The following is a 19,868-nucleotide window of genomic DNA, read 5'->3' on the forward strand; positions in this document are numbered from 1 at the left end:
GGGGCGAGGCGAGGGATGGGGGAAGGGGGTTAGGGGTGGGGGGGATGGGGGTGGAGGTTGGGGGGGATAGGGCGGGTGGGGTGGGAGGGGGGATGGGGGTGGGTGGAGTGGGGGTTAGGGGTGGGGGGGATGGGGGTGGAGGTTGGGGGGGGATAGGGTGGGTGGGGTGGGAGGGGGGATGGGGGTGAGTGGAGTGGGGGATAGGGGTGGGGGGGGTGGAGTGGGGGATAGGGGTGGGGGGGATGGGGCGGGGGGGTGGGGGGGATGGGGCGGGGGTAGAGGGTGGGGGGGATGGGGCCGGGGGGGGGATAGGGGTGGGGTGGGGGGGATGGGTAGGGTGGGGCGGGGGGGGGGATGGGGGTGGGGTGGAGGATAGGGATGGGGGTGGGGGTGGAGGGTGGGGGGGATAGGGGTAGGTACGGGGGGATGGGGGTGTTGATTCTTGGATTCTTTTACCTCAATCTGGTTCAGCAAAATTACTGAAACGAATACCGTTTGTGCTTTAAACAAAGCAAGCTTTTATTTAAAAAGCAAATCCCGATCGGGGACCTTATCAGACAGAAGGAATGCAAGTCTGTTCGAACGCACCCACTTCCTACGGACAAAGTGACGTTACATTGTAAAGGGACGATGGTTATACATTTTCGGCAAAAGATAACAAGATAGGGCTAGAGTGACATCCTAGTTCAGCCTATCTCTTTTGATCCCTCTTTCCCTTTGTCCACTCATAAGCCGACCTAGTATGGTCTGATTTTAAACAAAGACCTTCTGTTAATGTTTCAGGTTAATAACATGATTTAATAAGTCCTTGAGGTTTTTCTGCAAGCTGTGGGTTTTGTTTCAATACGTGTTAGTGTTGTAACATTTCGCAGTCTCGAGTCTGAGATGTCATGGCTATTCCTCCATGAATTCTTTGTTAGCTTATACTGTCCCTATACAATTCCCATGTTCTCAACTTCAATGTCTCTATACATTTTTAAACATTCACATTCCCCCCTTTTATCATTCCATGATAACACTTCGGATCATTCGAGGAGTATCGCATTCATCCGTTCACACTCTATTTCCTGAATCATATTGTTGTTAGTGTCGAGTAGTTCTTTAGTTCGTTGGATCATAACTCGGGAGCCCTTGCCATCATTACTTTACAACAAAGGTTAAGGCAACCAACAATTAGATAGGATCTCCAAGATCCATCTGATCGCCAATCAAACCAGCTAGATCCTTCTGCTGGTGTGGATAACTTCTTCACCTCCCTTCTTATGTGATCAGCGAGATTGGTTATGTTTTCTGAACTATCAGGAATGTAAGGATCTGAATGTTGCACTATCAGGGCACATGTTCCCCCTTTCTCAGCTAACAGGTAATTGAGGGCCATTCGGTTTTGTAATGCTACGGTCCTTATTGCTACCATTTCGGCTGTGATGCCCTCCAGAGCTTCAGCAGTATTGTATTGGCCCCCCTCCTCTCGTGATAGTTTGGCTCTGAATCCATCTGACAGTCTCAGTTAGGGTTAGTGGAACGGGGCGCAAAGGAATTCCCCCTTTGGAATGTATAGGGAATGTGAACACACCCAACATCTAGAAAAGTTCCCATTTTGCGCATAAACATAAGACATGTACAAAAAGGTGTTTACATGGAGCTCTCGTCTCTGTCTCCCCTCCCATGCGCCGAAACTGTCATATATCAACACTATTATACAGACTGTGGCATACAGACAGTTTCATCTTATGTCTCAGGATTCAGATAAATAGTCCAATTATTTTGCTGATTAAAAGAGTTCAGTTTTCCCGTCTCTCTTCTTAGGTCACCGTTGGTGTAGCTGGCTGTCTATCACTACGGGTAAAAGTTCAAACTGGTCCACGTTCCAATTAGGATGCCAACGGCCTTGTTCAGCTATGGAGAAGAGGAAGTCTGGAACAGAAACAGGAATTAGAATAACTAGTAAAATAGGTTCGTTAGAGGGTGGTGAGCTTGCAGTGGTGCAGGTGAACCCAGGCACCCCTCCCCTCAACCTTGGCTGCAGTGGGGTTAGTGAGTAACACCTGAAAAGGCCCCTCCCATTGTGGCTCTAATCCCTTCCGAATCCATACTTCCCTGGTGCCACGAAGGACAATTCGGGTAAAACTGGGAGGTCGAGGTGAGCATCTTGAACCTGGTTGTGAGCTAGTCGCAGAGCCTGAGTCAGAGAAAGAACATAGGTGGTCATCAGTCGAGCTGAGATCTAGGAACAATTTCCCTCATTAACACCTTAACAACAGTTTGAGCCTTATTGTCCAAGTTAGGGTAGGCTTCAATTCATCTGCTAAACACATCTACCATTACTAACACATATTTGTAACACTGAACTTTTTGCAACTCAATGTAGTCCAACTGAAATGTCTCAAAGGGACTTTCAGGTAGGGGCGTTTTACCCCAATCACAGGGGACTCCCTTCCCTGGATTATGTTGCTGGCAAACCAGGCAACGACTACTGATGTTCTGGGCGAGCGCCTGGAGTCTAGGGTGCCACCAAGTAGCCAAAAGTGTATCACTCGTGGTTCTTGCTCCACAATGAGTAGCAAAATGCATACAATCAATAACCCATAGAGCCAACTCGTCAGACATGCAAGTCTGTTCCGCGGGAGTGGTCCAGAGTTTAGAAACATTGTCATAAGTACATGCATATTATTTCCACAACAGTTTATCTTTTTTAGGAGCGTCCTCCTGTGCTTTTATAACATCTTGGATGGTTGGCATTGGTTTTTCCGAGGCTAACTTATCCTTCGCAGGATTTTTAGTCTGACTCATCATTTTGGGCACTACCATCTGTTGGTCACGAGAGGCCTGTTTAGCCTCTTTGTCAGTACAGTGGTTCCCTATATCAACCGGGGATTTTCCGGTGGTGTGGGCGGTACATTTAACAACGGCAATGTGCTTGGGGAGCATGAGGGCTTGCAACAAATCAGATACTAGTTGCTTATGGGATATCTCATTCCCCTGTGAGGTTAGGAATCCCCTATTTTTCCATAATTGTCCGAAATCATGGGCCATCCCAAAGGCATACCTAGAGTTGGTATAGATATTGACTTTGAGATCTTTGGCCAAGATACAGGCTCGGATGACGGCGAATAGTTCAGCTTGTTGGGCAGAATAGGCGGTTTCAAAAGCGGCAGATTCCAAGACTTGATTCTCCTGTTTTACTATGGCGTATCCTGAGATTTGTGTACCTTCTGGATTAATAGAAGAACTTCCGTCAACGTACATAATACAGTCTGGATCTTCCATTGGTACATCAACTAAATTCTCCCTGACTGATGTGGCCTCTTAAATTAAAGATAAACAATCATGACTGGGTTCTTCCTCATCTTGGGGTGGCTCAGTAAGAAAACAGGCCGGATTAATTGCAGTACAGTGCCGAAAGGTCAGTTTAGGATTGCCTGTGATTTCAGTGGGTTCTGTCGGATAGAGGGCCAGTCTACATTGCCCTGCACTGGGATCTCAATCGGATCATTGGGAGTATAACCCACTTGCGAGTGGTCCTCTGCCCACACATGAGGATCCACATAGTCAGGTATTTGCACATCCCGGCTGGTAGGGTCAGCCTCGTCGATAGCCTGGCGCACCATAACTTCCAAATCTTTAGCGTGGTGGGGCTCTTTTTTCAACCACGCTGCCCCCTCGCTGCAGCAGGAACGCCATCTTGCCTCTGTCCTCGAGGTCGACTGCCTTGATCCTTCTCTCCCGCAATTCTGCCACAACCGCTGGAAGGGTACCTATGAAATTGATCTTCTTCCCCAGGAGTCCTGCCACTGGAGCTGGGAAGGTATTTTTAGATCGTTCCAGTCGGATCATTGCCACGCAGTCGTGATGGATGGTCTGTGCCTCAGGTGCTGCACTGGTCTGTTCTCTGGTGTCTGGCCCAAGCAAAGGTGAGGTTTTGCTCTGCCTCTGAGCATGGGGGACATCGATTGCTGGAGTGAAGAGGTCTTCCCATTTCCACTGGGATCGTATGCTAGGGTCACGTGATAGGGTGCCTGCGGCAGGTCCAGAGACCACCACTGAGGGGTTCTAGTGGTATAATATTGCCGCTTAAGGGTTCCCTGTTTTACAATAATCCCATCATCTCCACACTCCAAATGCAACTGGAATTTGCAGAGGATGTCTCTAGCCATCAAGTTACAGTCCAGATTGGTTGTGATAACAAATCGATGTTCCACCGATTCTTCCTGGTTACCCATTTTAACCGGTTCTGACACCGGGAATGTAGAGACTTGTCCCAGGAATCCTGACAGTCCCTGTGTTTCAGTGAAGGCGGGGAGTTTAAGCTTTGATTGTACAGAAGACATGAAGGCTCCCGTATCTATCAAGAAGGGTTGCCACTCATTCCGAATTTTTAACAATATCATCGGTTCGTCATCCGGGAAGGGTCCCTGCACAATCAAGCTGCGTAGACAATACGAATCGGGGGACGGTTGGCCAAAGGGGTTGTTCTGGGAGAAGTTAGTGTAAGATCCCCGTCCTCTCCCCCCTTGCCCCCCTCCTCTTCCTCCTCTTCCTTTTTCGTGCTGACGAGAGGGACAATTTCTATTCCAATGTCCTTCTTGCCCACAAATAAAGCATCCATCTCGTCTTTTCCAGCCCCGACCTCTTCCCATACCAGGCCGGGGACAGTAGGGCGGTCCGTAATTAGCAGGGCCCGGGCCATTTGGGTGTTTGATATAACCGTACCCCTGTTTATCCACCCAACCCTGCACGCAATACTACGGTTCCATCTGGCATCCCCTTGGGTCAGGTTTTGGTCCTTCCACCGAGGCGGCTACATACTGATGGGCTTCTGAAGGGTCGTGGTGAGAGCATTAAAGATAGCGTTTCGGCGATCCTGGACATCGTTAGGGTGAGCAACCACCAATGCATCATGAGTAGCACGTCCTCGGTGAGTTAGAAATCGGGCATGCTCAGTTGGGCTCAGGGTTTGCTTTACCAGGGCCCACAGGTCCCTTGATTCTGCATTATATCCATGCATGTCGAGGTCACTCCGTGAAATCGGAGGTCAGGGTTAAGTTGAGTTTGTGGATCCCTTTCAGCTTATTTATCTTAGCCTTTTAACTCTTCAATTTGTTTTGTTTGAGTATCTATTTCTTTATTGTATCAGGCAAGTATTATTACATAAGCTAGTTCTGTTTTTATTTTTATTCTGACTATCGCACCATTCCTCTGTTAGGTGAGTCTTTTTTCTATTAAGAAATCCAAATTGATAATGTTCAGTATGAAACGGCTGTCAATGGAAAGAGTTAACTCCTTTACAGGTTTGTGAGAAGACCTGATGTCATTACGTGACTTCACGTAACCATCTGAAAAAAAATCTTTTCATCAGGAAAGGCAGCATTTGATTAAACTCCAATATTTTTTTAACTTCTTGTTCAAGTACTTGCCAAAGATATATATATTTTTTAATTGATTTAAAACGAGACCACACATTTGTTTACTGAAATTCAATTTCGTCATCAGCCTTGGTCAATGCAAAGCCAACCATTTTAACTACGTAGTCTATCGATACCTTTCTCAGAGGTCCCAGTGGAACTCTGAGTACGTTTCTCGTGCGTGCACTCTTTATTTAAGACGTCTACGGTTTTTAATATGTCCTCCTTCTGTCAATGAAAGCCCTAATTTAATGGAGTTTTTCTGCCAACTGGACAGGAGTGATTTTTTTTAGACTGCAGTGGAATTTTTCTCATAATTTAAAATCTCAGAACATTTTTTTTTCAGCACCTATTTAGTACGTTACTTTTTTTTTGTATTTTCCATAACTAGAGAGAAGTCTGGCATGTAGGCTGTGGACTGCTTTTCGTTATCTCAATTGTTCCAGCCTCAAGGTCGTGTTATTTAATATATTTTTTTTGAATCCTTTTGAATCCATCTCAGTTGTTTTGCTGTGCCTTTTCTGAATGTTTTCTTTCGACAAGTAAGTGAGCATGTTAAATCCTTTTTTTTTAACCACCGGGACCATGTATTTTTTTCTTTTTTTTTACTCAACAAACCTATCCTTTGTGCATTTCCTGGCTCCGTAACTTATCATCCGAATATACGTAATTCAATAAGGTTCACACTCTTAAACTTCCCACATACAGGACAACACTACGAAGGGTTAAAAAAACTTTCATTCTGTTTGAAAAAGTAGGTGGAGATAAAACAAACCACAACTCCCCGGTTTTTTTTTTACAGTAAAAATCACAGAAGCATTTCTCATTTAAACAGACGTTCACAAGAGTCTCTTTTCTTTCCTATTAATTTTTGGATCCATGATTGATCATCTATCCCTATCTAGCTCTAACTATCCCTACTTTCCGTGTCGCCGCACGGATCTACTCTTTCCAAGTCGTCGCTTGGTTTGCGTCACCACGCAATTCTAACCTATCTTTCCAAGTTGCCGCTTGGTTTGCGTCACCGCGCAATTTCCCTATCTCTATCCCTATTCTAAGTTTGAAAGATATTCACCAGATTGTCCTGGATCTCGTTCAGACACTTTTTGAGAAACAGTGAGTGGCTAAACTTTCCTCAGACTTTTGAAACCGGGGGAAACTGGAGCAGTATTGAAATCATACTCACTCCAGTGGCCACTTTCCCCTTGTCTCGTCCAAGGCTAGTCTGGCTCTTAATTCGCAAGTTTTCGGCAGTCGTCCGTTGAGATCCCACTTCTGACACCAAATGTTGATTCTTGGATTCTTTTACCTCAATCTGGTTCAGCAAAATTACTGAAACGAATACCGTTTGTGCTTTAAACAAAGCAAGCTTTTATTTAAAAAGCAAATCCTGATCGGGGACCTTATCAGACAGAAGGAATGCAAGTCTGTTCGAACTTCCTACGGACAAAGTGACGTTACATTGTAAAGAGACGACGGTTATACATTTTCGGCAAAAGATAACAAGATAGGGCTAGAGTGACATCCTAGTTCAGCCTATCTCTTTTGATCCCTCTTTCCCTTTGTCCACTCATAAGCCGACCTAAGTATGGTCTGATTTTAAACAAAGACCTTCTGTTAATGTTTCAGGTTAATAACATGATTTAATAAGACCTTGCGGTTTTTCTGCAAGCTGTGGGTTTTGTTTCAATACGTGTTAGTGTTGTAACATTTCGCAGTCTCGAGTCTGAGATGTCATGGCTATTCCTCCATGAATTCTTTGTTAGCTTATACTGTCCCTATACAATTCCCACGTTCTCAACTTCAATGTCTCTATACATTTTTAAACATTCACAGGGGTGGAGGGGGGGGATTGGGGGGGGGAATGGGGGTGGAGGATGGGGGGGGCGATGGGGGTGGCGGGGGCGATGGGGGTGGGGGGGGGCGATGGGGTGGGGGGATGGTCAGAGAGAGTCTTCATGGTGGTTTAATTTTCAAAAAATGCGACCGGTGTATTTTGAAAGCATGTAATGATCCCACCTGAAGGGCACTAAATGATTATTGAACCTTCGAGCAGTTCTTGTGTGAAGGCAGCACCATGCCGCTTATGGTGGGGGGGCATTATTACAACAGTATAAGATTCTGTGGACAATTTTAACTATAAATGTGGATGTAGAAATTGATATTGTAAATATATCAAAATCAAACTAGAGTGTAAGACTTTAAAGTGGGAACTGAGTTGCATCTATTTGCCCTGGTCTAATTATCGCCCACCCTGTGGCACTGCTCCTGAAGGCTATAGCCCCTGTGCGATGCTCTGGGTATGTTTTATCTCGACACACATTCAAAGCAACTACTTTTTGATCATTTCAGATTTTCATCGTTCAGTACATTTAAGGACTGTCCCATTTCATGAATGCTATTCTTGTTAGGATATAAAAATTTTAAAGTGATGGCATTTGCTGTCTTGTTTCTTGATCCAACCATTTTGCATGTCAAGAAACATGTTTATTTTTGCAGTTTACATAGTTGGGCCATTTCTTGCAATTGTACAGTATTCATTAGAGTTTTTTTTCGAACATTTTGTCTTTAAAATGCAGAAACACAGTGGAAACTAAACATGAAAGCACCTTTTAAGAACGTATATTTGTTCTGGGTGGAGAGTCGACATTTTTCCCTGTTCAGCTCCACAACATGTCGGAGACAGACTGATCCTGGGCTTACTTGGATAAGTGCAGGCTGTTTTCATTCAAAATATGATGGAAGCCCCAGACCACCGAGTTCCTTACTTTTTAACCGTCTTCGCATGCTAATCTTTGTAAGAACAATTCCACTTTGTATATTTGAATTCAACCCATGGAGTATTCCAGGGCTGTGGATACACAATGTATAATGACGCTGAGATATAGTCATTGTTACTTGTCCTCGTGTATAACCCTGCACTCTTGTGTTTAATGGAAGGTGTATGGAAGAGGACTGTGAAGAAAGTTTCCTGAAGAATGCTGAGATCAGATCTTTGGTAATATACCACAGATTGGAGGAGAGCAGTGCCGGTTCAGATGTAGCGCTCCAAATGATTGGCAAAGTATTTGATGCAAGCAGTTCCCGAAAAGCAAAGGTAGTATGTGGAATCATTGCAGAATCTTCTCCATCAATCTGCTTCAGCCGTTTTAACTTATTCGTTACAGCTTCTCATTGCTAATTCATTAAAGTCTCCTGCTAATGCTCACAGTCTCTCTACACCTGACTTGATTTCTTTTTGGCTTTCAAGATGAGAGACAATGGTGATAATTGTATTAAGTTGTCAACTGGGGCAGATTCTGAGCCTTGAGTTTTAATCGGCCTGGACAGCAGTGAGTGTAGCAATCAGCGGCTGTGTCCCCAAGCTCGAGAGGGGAGCAGTCAACCAGGGCTCGTCTTCAGTCCAGCAATCCCTGTGTGGACATTGAGTGAAGACAGCTTTGGATGTACAGGTTGAACCTCCCATATCCGGAACCACCCATCGTCCAGAACCATTCCCGGCCACCGGGTGGCGCAGGCGCAGAACTCCGACATGGACAAATTGAAGTCCTTCTTCGCTGTCGACTCGCACAATCGCTGGCCTGACCCCGCGATCCACTGCCCCTCCCCCATGATCTCTCTGCCGCACTCCCAGCCCCAAGCCAGCCAGCCCCGATATCCTCTTGCTCAGTACCTGTACCATCCAATTTAACGTGACCACCCCTCATCCGGAAAAATACCTTATCCAGAACAGGCCAGGTCCCGAGGGTTCCGGATAAGGGAAGTTCAACCGAAAGCTGTGATGCCCTCCATGCGTCCCCCACAGTGAAATATCCTGCGGATACCCCGTATGGGCAGTGTCGGGGATACGGTGTCCAAGGAGCTGCACCCCTTGTGGCATTGCTTCCAATAAAGAAGGGGCGAAAAGGGGGAAGAAAAGACTTTGACCGTATAACTGTTTAAATGCAATGAGGGTTAAGCGTGGGCAGAATAGTTTTCCACCTATGTAGTCTGGCTTGTCTCAATGGTGGTTCATTTAGACAAGCCTCATACGTAGAGAAGAGCCCTGGTGGACCTCCATGAAAAGCAAACTATTACCTGTTGGCTTGTCAACAATTATAACATTTGTTTTTATGGAACATTCTATAGTATTTCAGAAAACGTGTGAATTTGCAGTGTAATGGAATATTCTCCACTTGCCTGGATGAGTGCAGCTCCAACAACACTCGAGAAGCTGAACACACAATCCAGGACAAAGCAGCTCGCTTGATCGACACGCTACCCATCGCCTTCAACACTCACTCCCTCCACCACCGGCGCACCGTGGCTGCAGTGTGCACCATCTACAAGATGCACTGCAGCAACTCACCAAGGCTTCTTCGGCAGCACCTCCCAAACCCGCGACCTCTACTGCCTAGAAGGACAAGGGCAGCAGGCGCATGGGAACACCATCACCTCCACGTTCCCCTCCCAGTCACACACCATCCCGACTTGGAAATATATCGGCCGTTCCTTCATCGTCGCTGGGTCACAATCCTGGAACTCCCTCCCTAACAGCACTGTGGGAGCACCTTCACCACACGGACTGCAGCGGTTCAAGAAGGCGGCTCACCACCACCTTCTCAAGGGGCAATTAGGGATGGGCAATAAATGCCGGCCTTGCCAGCGACGCCCACATCCTGTGAACGAATAAAAAATTTATGTCTACAATCTTCATTTGTGTTGAGGCTGCAGACACACTGAAGTGCATCAGGTTACAGGAATTGGTGACAAAATCGTTGAGAAACAAGTGGTTTAATTATGTTCAAAGAAACCACGATGTGGTGAAATAGATTAAAGCAATTATTATTAATGGAACTTGAGAACTGCAGCTGGGATAGGAAAACTGGGCTTAATTTGCAGTAATTGTCAACTGTACCCTGCATTTAATTTAATTTGTCTAAAGTAACATTCAATCATTTGTGTTTTGATGCAGCTTGGATGAATTTATGGTATGCGTTTACTATACAAATATTACATATTTCTAAGTGTAATTGTCCAGTAATACATTATTGAACATGCATGAATATACTGAAGGAATGGCAGGTCTGGGCATGTTCTGATCTGTGAAAGTTGTGGGTGCATCTTTACTGCTTATATAGTCCTCATTGTTCGCAGCTTTTTTGAGCCCCGGCTGATTTCTGCATGCAGCATAATTCCAATTGTATTAACATACATCATAAATTAAATAGCGTATGGGCTGGAATCATGGTTAACACCTATATGGAAACGTGCCTCCTTCATCTGTATAAAATGCAGCAAGTGTACAAACATAGGAAACAGGATAGGAAAAGACCCATTGGTGCATCAAGCCTGTCCCGTCCTGGCATTGTGTACAAAGAAGGAATTGTTTCTTGTTTTATATTTAATTGTCCTGGCAATACATCCTCATCCACAGATTTTTGAGCGATAAGGGAGTAAATGGTTATGGGGAGCAGGCAGGGAAGTGGAGCTGAGTCCCATGATCAGATCAGCCATGATCTTATTGAATGGCGGAGCAGGCTCGAGGGGCCGTATGGCCGACTCCTGCTCCTATTTCTTATGTTCTCATTACCATACTCAGTTTCACAAAACCTGCACAGCATTGGCCATGGATTATCATCCCCGGGTTCTTACGCTCTGCAGCCATCAGCACACAAACTTGCCGGGTGTAGACGTGCTTAGAGATGCCCCTACCCAAGGGTATCTCCTCTCCACCACATTGACCACCTATTTCCACCTCTAACATTGTCTCTTTCCCCCCTCTGCCTCAGCAATCCTCACCCATTTCTTTGTTGCCTCCAAACTCATCATTGTCTCTTGGCTAGCCTATCACCTTGCATGCTCTGTAAACTTCAGCTCAACTAAAACTCAACCAAGTACTGCTCACACATCACTCCTGTCTTTCCATTGACTCTCGGTCCCTCAACCCCTCCATTATAACATTCTCATTCTCATCTTTAAATCTCTTCCTATCTGTCGCCTCCTCCAACCCTACATGTCCCCACCCCCTAGAATTCTGCATGCCTCTGACCTTTGCCTCTTGTGCAGACCTCCTTTCCTTTGCCCCACCATTGGCCATGTTTTCAGCTATCTAGGCCATGCAATTAGGATTTCTTTCCCTAAACCCTTCCTCTCCTTTAAGACCGTACTTAAAGCCAAACTTCTGCTCTCTGCTCCTAATCTCTCCTCCTTTAGCTTGTCCACTTGTGTTTGATTTCACTTGCGTAAATCACGGAGGGAAGTTTTCTTTGTTAATGTGCTCTATAAATGTAAGTTGTTGTTATCCTCCAAGTCGCAGATAGTCTCCCCCAAAACCGACATCTAATCCGTTAATAAAGTGAGGAGTGACGGCTCTAACGTTGATCCCTGTGGGCCTCAGTGACTGGCCTCTATGCAGAACAATTCACTTTAGTAACTACCTACTGCCAATGGGCATTCTCACAGTCCCTTATCCAACCCCAAATCTGCTCGCCAATCCCACCAAACTCTTCGTTAAAAAGTAAATAAACGAGTGAAATACTGCAGGAGCTGGATATCCGAAAATAAAACCGGAGAGAGCTGGAAACGCTCAGTATCTGACGGGCCAAGGGCTTGAAACGGTTTCTCCACGGATCCTGACCCACAAATCGCAACCTTGCTCAGTCGCATTCTAAGTAGCACTTTGTAGAGGCTGATTGAAAGACTAGATACACAGTATTGGACGGAGCTTTAATTATCATTTATTTATTAAAATATCATGATTTTCTTGTCTTTTTTAGATCATTGAACATGATGGAAATGCAGAGGAGGGAGCAAAAAAGGTCTTTTTCCAAATAGAAAAGATCATTAAACAGGTGCTGTATCGACCGAATACTGGTGAATGATAAATACTGAATGTTCTGTGCAGTTTGAAGTGCATTAACCTGCTTTTCATTATCTAATGTGTAGAAAGGCTTGGCCCTGCTCAGCAACAATGCAGACTGTAAGAAGGAGCACTTTACTAAAATTGTTGTGCTTTGGTCTAGGAACTGCTGGGTTGGGAAAGCACCGATCTTGAAAACAAAGATTCTGGGATTGAGGACGATGTCACCAACTGGGAGGAAGAGGATGTTGGCGATGCGATATGGGATATGCATGATGAGCAGGAACAGTTGGAAGCTTTCCAAGCAGCCGTTGGATCAACCTGTGAATTGGGATTTGAGAAGGTATTTCTTGCTTTATGCCCACAATAACTTTATCAGTACCACAGCGAGGCACAGAGCTCGAATCATATTGTCAATATGCGTGGCCGCGTATAAACGCTGAATTCAAATGGAAGCTTGTGGTAATCAAAATAAGGGATCACTGCAGTGGATTAGAATGATTTTCTCTCTTTTATGGTTTAAAAAAAAAGACTTGCTTTTCTACAAGGACGCGTTTATTTGTACTGTAAAAATGGCCGCCCTTTGTCTCTGATTGGTCACCTTGGAGTCGCTCGGGTTGGGGCTGCTCGAGGCCGCTCAGGGGTCAGGGGGCTCGGGGATCGGGGCTGCTCGGGGTCAGGGCCGTTTGAGGGTCAGGTGTGCTCAGCGCTCGGGGATTGGGCCGCTCGGGGGTCGGGGCCGCTCGGGGGTCAGGGGTGCTCGGGGATCGGGGGGGTCGGGGGCCGCTCAGGGGTCAGGGGTGCTCGGGGGTCGGGGGCCGCTCAGGAGTCAGGGGGATCGGGGCTGCTCGGGGTCAGGGCCGTTCGAGGGTCAGGTGTGCTCAGCACTCGGGGGTTGGGCCGCTCGGGGGTCGGGCCGTTCGGGGGTCAGGAGTACTCTGGGGTCAGGGGCCGCTCGGGGGTCGGGGCTGTTTGGGGTCAGGGCCGTTCGAGGGTCAGGTGTGCTCAGCGCTCGGGGTTGGGCTGCTCGGGGGTCAGGTGTGCTCAGCGCTCGGGGGTTGGGCCGCTCGGGGGTCAGAGGCCGCTCGGGGGTCAGGCGTGCTCGGGGGTCAGGGGCCGCTCGGGGGTCGGGGCTGCTCGGGGTCAGGGCCGTTCGAGGGTCAGGTGTGCTCAGGGGCCGCTCGGGGGTCGGGGCTGCTCGGGGTCAGGGCCGTTCGAGGGTCAGGTGTGCTCAGCGCTCGGGGGTTGGGTCGCTCGGGGGTCAGGTCGCTCGGGGGTCGGGGCTGCTTGGGGTCAGGGCCGTTCGAGGGTCAGGTGTGCTCAGCGCTCGGGGGTTGGGGCCGCTCGGGGGTCAGGGGTGCTCGGGGGTCGGGGCCGTTCGGGGGTCAAGGGTTCTCGGACGCTTGGTGCTGCTCGGTCGGGGGCTCAGCAGACAATGTGGTTGGAATGATTCGGGTTCGGGGCCGCATTTCCGATCGGGCGGGAGGCATCAGGGGCGGAGTCTCGACAGACGCATGCACAGAAGGACAGAAAAAACACAGTACAAATAGTCAGTCCTGTTCTACAACACCTTTCACCACCTCGGGACGTCCCAAAGCGCTTTACAGCCAATGAAGTACTTTTGAAGTGTAGTCACTGTTGTAATGTAGAAAACGCAGCGGCCAATTTGCGCACAGCAAGCTCCCACAAACAGCAATGTGATAATGACCTGATAATCTGTTTTGTTATGTTGATTGAGGGATAAATATTGGTCAGGTCACAGATTAAACATAGCATAGGATAGATGCAATGCGGTAGCTCACTTTACATCCATAACCTGTGATGAGCATCCATTATTGAAGCAGTGTGATTTTCCAGTCTGTAACTTACAGTGGGATTACCCAAAGTGACCAATCCCAGTCAATTTGTGGTCGGACTCCTGCCTGCCAGGGATTGGGTTGAAAGTCACATTCACTCGGCTCCTGAACACTCTTCCAATAGAAAAACGTTTGTTATTTTTATATAACGGTGAATTTGTGTGTGGATCTGTGCTGGCTAATGGAATATTTTCCCACTCATGAGCAATATTAATAACAAATGTTGATACGAAATTTCAGTCTGCTAAATAAGGACCAAAGTAAATTGCAATTATATCGGTCCTTCTCCAGTCTCTTGAGATGTCCCAATGTGCTTCACGTGCGTTGTTAATTTGAAATGCAGGAACTGTGCATTGTAGACAAAAATTACAGCCATTTTGTGCAGAGCACGATCCCACAAACAGCAATGAGATGATTGAGGGATACGTGATAGTGTTGGCTGAATAACAGGTTAATGGCTTAGCAGACAAAAGAATTTCCTATGAACACATTAACTCTCATTATTAGTCTCACACAGTATGATTTCAACCCTGTGGGATCACTCGCTGGACAGGGTATAACATGGGTTACCTGCCTTGTAAAACTCCCAATATTTTACCTCAGCAATGTCCTTTACCCTCCCACAATGAGTGCACTTGGCTCTCCACGTGAGACTGCCATTTAAAAAAAATTCACTTGGGACCCTTCAAACCAGCATAAGATTTTCCATCATCAGTCCAGACCAGGTGAAGAGGTGTATTAACTTACCGCGTGCCATCCAATATCCGAAACTAATATTCAATAGATTGCATTATCAAATCATTTAAAATGTCAGATTGTTGAAGAATTGACAGATTGTGCTTTTATTGTATATGCAGTTTTCAGATATTACAAATATGAATCTGAGATGCATTCACTAGTTAACATGTCATAGAAAATCATCCTTTTCATTTTAGTCTGGTATTTTATGATGGCATTTCTAACAGTTATTCATGAGCACTTTAGAAAACTATTAATGAGGTATAATCTCAATCAAATCTGTGCACAGACTGTATATTTAATCTGTACTATTCCCCAAAAAAGCTATCGAGATAGCCTATGCAATTATATCTGTCAGCATTTTGGTGATTGGCATTATTTATACCTTGTGGGGGCAGATTTATTCTGTGCGTTATATCTAATAAATTGTACATTTGCTTGTAAAGAATAGGTTTATTATTTCATTACACATAGTTCATGGTTACAATCTTCCAATATCATCACAATGGTGATTAATTCTTTGATCTTTGCATCTCCTTTTCAGTTGTTAACATCTGCAAACATTGTCATTTAATTGAAGAATTATTTTCTGTAAATATGCAATACTGAATGACTAAAACCGATAGAATGGAGAAACAATTCTTACTTCACAGATTTTCTATGAAGTAGCATTTTTGTCCTGCGCAGAAATGCTTTGCAGACCTAAAGGTTCAATGATGTTGCAAGATGTCCATCTATATTGGTTGATATTTTGCCCTCCTTTCATAAACAAAAAATCAGCTAGACTGAAGTGTAAACTGAAATTCAGCCAGCGTGAAACAGTAAATGCACTCTGATCTTTGTTTCACCTGCTTTCAGTATTACGATCGGCTGAATGATCTGGTGACTGCTCCTGCACCGATACCTCCGCTTCTCGTGTCAGGCGGGCCAGGCTCTGGCAAATCTCTTTTGCTATCTAAATGGTACGTTCATATTTTAACACTCTTAAAATATTTCTAATTCTTTATATCCTACTATGTGTCTTATACGCTGTGACCAGACCATTGTAAACGTTGTTCTTGTCGTGAGGAAGTGGGTGGGGGGAGGGCTGCTACATTGGAAAGGAAAGTTTTTCATAATTATCAATTTTTCATAATTTTTAAAAATTCTGTGCAGCATTACAGATCTGAAATAGCTAAAAGGAATAGATTAACAGTTTTCATATTCCATGTACTCTGAAAAGGTTTTGTCGTATTGTGACCCCAAAATCCAAAGCGGAAGGCACCCTATTACATCCCTACTCTACAATGATTAAATAATACACAGGATTGCTAAACCCTCTTTGGTCCTTTTTGTAAATACAGTGCATGTGAAGGGGACATGATCTGTAATATTGAGCTTTGTATTTTTCATTCGCTGCTTTTGTTGTCTTTTACTTTTATAGGATTGAACACCAGCAAAAAGCTTCCCCGAACACTCTAATTTTATATCACTTTGTGGGAAGGCCTCTGTCCACCAGCTCTGAGCCAGCACTAATAATTAAACGACTCACCGTGAAGGTAGAGAATGGGATACTTCAAATGTAATTCCTCATGGTATTTAAGAAACAGAAGACGGTAATTTTTTTTTAATGCCATTGATTAGAGATTCACACATAGACAGGCTGATGGAACGGCAGACGAAATTCAGTGCAATGAAGTGCGAGGTGATACATTTTTGGTAGGAAGAATGAGGAGAGACCATATACACTAAATGTTTCCATTTTATAGGGGGTGCAAGAATAGAGATCTGAGGGTGTTTGTGCACAAATGTTTGAAGGTGGAAGGGCAGGTTAACAAAGCCGTTAATAAAGTATATGGGGCTTTATAAATAGAGGCACAGGGTACAAAAGCCAGGCAGTTACCCTAAACCTGTATAAAACACTGATTCGGCCCCAGCTGGAGTATTGTATCCAATTCTGGGCACCGCACTTTAGGAAGGATGTGAAGACCTTGGAGTGGGTGCAGAAGAGATTTATGAGAATGGTCCAGGGATGAGGGAATACAGTTACGTGGGGGGATTGGAGAAGTTGGGGCTGTTCTCCTTGGAGCAGAGAAGGCCAAGAGAAGATTTGATCGAGATGTTTAAAACCATAAAGGATTTAGATAGAGTAAATGAAGAGAAACGGTTTCCAATGACGGAAAGGTCGATAACCAGAGGGCACAGATTTAAGGCGATTAGCAAAAGAACCAGAGGCCACATGATGAAAAAAGGTTTTACGCAATGAGTGGTTGGGATGTGGAATGCACTGCCTGAGAGGGTGGTGGATACAGATTCAATAGTAGTCTTCGAAAGAGAATTGGATAAATACTTGAAGGAGAAACATTGCAGGGATTTGGAGAAAGAGCAAGGGAGTGGGACATTGCTGCTAAATGAAATGCACATCCATGAGAAGGATAAATCTTGCAAGGTTATGCTCGCGGCATGACGCGTGCCCGAGGGGAGAGCAGATCACAGATTCATGCATACTCGGTTCTCCAGTAATTAATTTGTTGATCAGAGAATTTGGGGCTCCACAAATCAGGTGTACTAACCTCGAGTAGATTCTCCAAACTGTTCTCGTGTAGAGTGAGGGTCCATGCCAGAGTACTACCTTGAAACATTGAGCCAATAATAATACAGGATATGTTTTCCTGTTCACGTCTAGCTGTTGCAGCACTCGTGGTCCATGTGTGGCCTAGCACTGGACCCCAGTAAATTACTGGAAGAGTTCCCTCGCTGGCTGGAGAAACTGTCTGCACGCCACCAAGGCAGCATCATCATTATCATCGACTCCATTGACCAGATTGAGGTATGAATGAGACTAGAGGACGCAAATCATACCAACCGTTTTTACACTTACAATGGATAAATGTGTGTCTGCTCTGTTCTGGCATTGTCATTTATAGATTTATTTAAAAGATTTGGGGCCAAATTTTGCAGAAAAAATATCGGTGTTTGAATGACATATGCGTTATTGATAGGCAAATTTGCATGTTAATTTCCCATTAAACTCGCCACTAAGTAAAGTCTAGTAATTAAATGTAAGTACCTTTTTAACAACGCGATAATTGGTAATGACTTAAAAGTGGGCGAGCCAGCTGCACGGGAGCTCCAGGGCGCTGTCCGGCCACGCAGTTTGTAGGGAACATTGGGGGAAGGTGGAAAATACCATCGTTGACCTTTTTCATCACAACAGTCCCGCAGTGACGTTTGAACTAAGGATTGTGCACTTGGTGTGTGAGGAAATGATGCTTTATCCATTGTAAAATCATTGTTGCATTTCTGTACTTATAGCAAGCCGAGCGGCACATGAAGTGGCTGATCGATCCATTGCCTGTCAACGTAAGAGTAATTGTTTCTGTCAATGTGGAAACTTGTCCCCAAGCATGGAGGTTAGTTACTGAATGTTTCGTACAGTTTGTGGCTTTGTACAATTTGTAATACTCATTCTACTTCAATCCAGTGATTTAATCTCAATGCAAAACATTACCTCTTTATTTTGCTTTTTGTATTTGACTAGCTGCTTGCTTTCTGTGGGTGAGCTAGTTAAGTTGTACTCGTACACATTATTGAGGTGAAGAAATCCTGATGGCTTATGGGTTATCCCAGAGAATCGGGGTAACCCCAGACTTATCCAGTCTCCATCCTGTAGTCGCTATCCTCACTTTAATACTAAATGCGAGGATCTAATAAGAGTTCTTTGTTTCTAAAGTTGAGGCAATCAACACTGCTTCCTCTCCTTGTCAGCCAGTGGCTCAGTGGGCAGCACCCTCGCCTCTGAGTTAGAAGGTTGTGGGTTCAAGGCCCACTCCAGAGACTTGAGCACAAAAATCTACTGCCGCACTGTCGGAGGGGCAGTGCTGAGGGAGTGCCACATTGTCGGAAGGGCGGTCCTGAGGGAGCACAACACTGTCAAAGGGGCAGTACTGAGGGAGCGCAGCACTGTCGGAGGGGCAGTACTGAGGGAATGCTGCATTGCTGGAGGGGCAGTACTGAGGGAGTGCTGCACTGCTGGAGGGGCAGTACTGAGGAAGCGCTACACTGCTGGAGGGGCAGTACTGAGGGAGTGCTGCAGTATCGGAGGTTCCGTCTTTGGTATGAGATGTTAAACTAAGGCCCCTCTTAGGTGGACGTAAAAGGTCCCATGGCACTATATCGAAAAAGAGCAGGGGAGTTCTCCCTGATGTCCTGGAGCCAATAGTTATCCCTCAATCAACATCATTGATACAGATGATCTGGTCATTATCACATTGCTGTTTGTGAAAGCTTCTTCTGCCCAAATTGGCTGCCGCATTTCCCACATTACGGCAGTGACTACACTTCAAAAGTACTTCATTGGCTTTGGAACATCCTGAGGTTGTGAAAGATGCTATAGAAATGCAAGTCAGTCTTTTTCTTAATCCTGCCCCATATTCTTCCAACATAGCTCTCGTTCACCACAATCTGTAACTTCTCCGGTGAAAACCGCCACTCTTGTCAATCCACTTTCTAACCAGCTCCATTCCCTTCTTGGCCATGTGTTTGCAACCATTGTCAACATTTTCCTAACCTCTTAACACTCTCCAGCCCTTTCAACACTGCCATCATTACCCCAGCTCATAAAAAGCCCACCTTCAATTTCTGCATTCTCTCTAACTAAGCCCTTTTTCCAATTTGCCTTTCTTCAGGGTTCATGAACACATCCGTATTACAGAACTGTGTGCTCACCTGTTACACCATTCCCTGATGGAGTCCCTCTCAATTCTAGTTTCCAAGCCTCCCACACAATCCTTTGCGACTGTGACCATGGTTCACTATACTACATAGAAACATACAAACATAAGAAAAAGGAGCAGGAGTCGGCCATTCGGCCCCTCGAGCCTGCTCCGCCATTCAATACGATCATGGCTGATCTTCGACCTCAACTCCACTTTCCCGCCCGATCCCCATATCCCTCGATTCCCTGAGAGTTCAAAAATGTATCTGTTTCAGCCCTGGATATACTCAACGACTCAGCATCTCTGCTACTTCAACCTTTGACTCGCTACTTAC

At 45.5% G+C, this 19,868-nt stretch overlaps 1 protein-coding gene across 1 annotated transcript in view; it reads left to right on the top strand.

Annotated features, from left to right (window-relative positions):
- Positions 1-19,868, top strand: part of nphp3 (nephronophthisis 3) — a 75,447-nt gene that overhangs the window by 17,854 nt on the left and 37,725 nt on the right. Inside the window, exons 8-14 of the mRNA XM_070880291.1 lie at positions 8,343-8,499; positions 12,161-12,235; positions 12,407-12,586; positions 15,696-15,799; positions 16,261-16,375; positions 17,503-17,646; positions 18,132-18,229. Coding sequence (XP_070736392.1) covers positions 8,343-8,499; positions 12,161-12,235; positions 12,407-12,586; positions 15,696-15,799; positions 16,261-16,375; positions 17,503-17,646; positions 18,132-18,229 — 873 coding nt within the window. The remainder of the gene's footprint in view (positions 1-8,342; positions 8,500-12,160; positions 12,236-12,406; positions 12,587-15,695; positions 15,800-16,260; positions 16,376-17,502; positions 17,647-18,131; positions 18,230-19,868) is intronic.

This window comes from Pristiophorus japonicus, chromosome 5 (genome assembly GCF_044704955.1).
Source record: "Pristiophorus japonicus isolate sPriJap1 chromosome 5, sPriJap1.hap1, whole genome shotgun sequence".
NCBI lineage: Eukaryota > Metazoa > Chordata > Chondrichthyes > Pristiophoridae > Pristiophorus > Pristiophorus japonicus.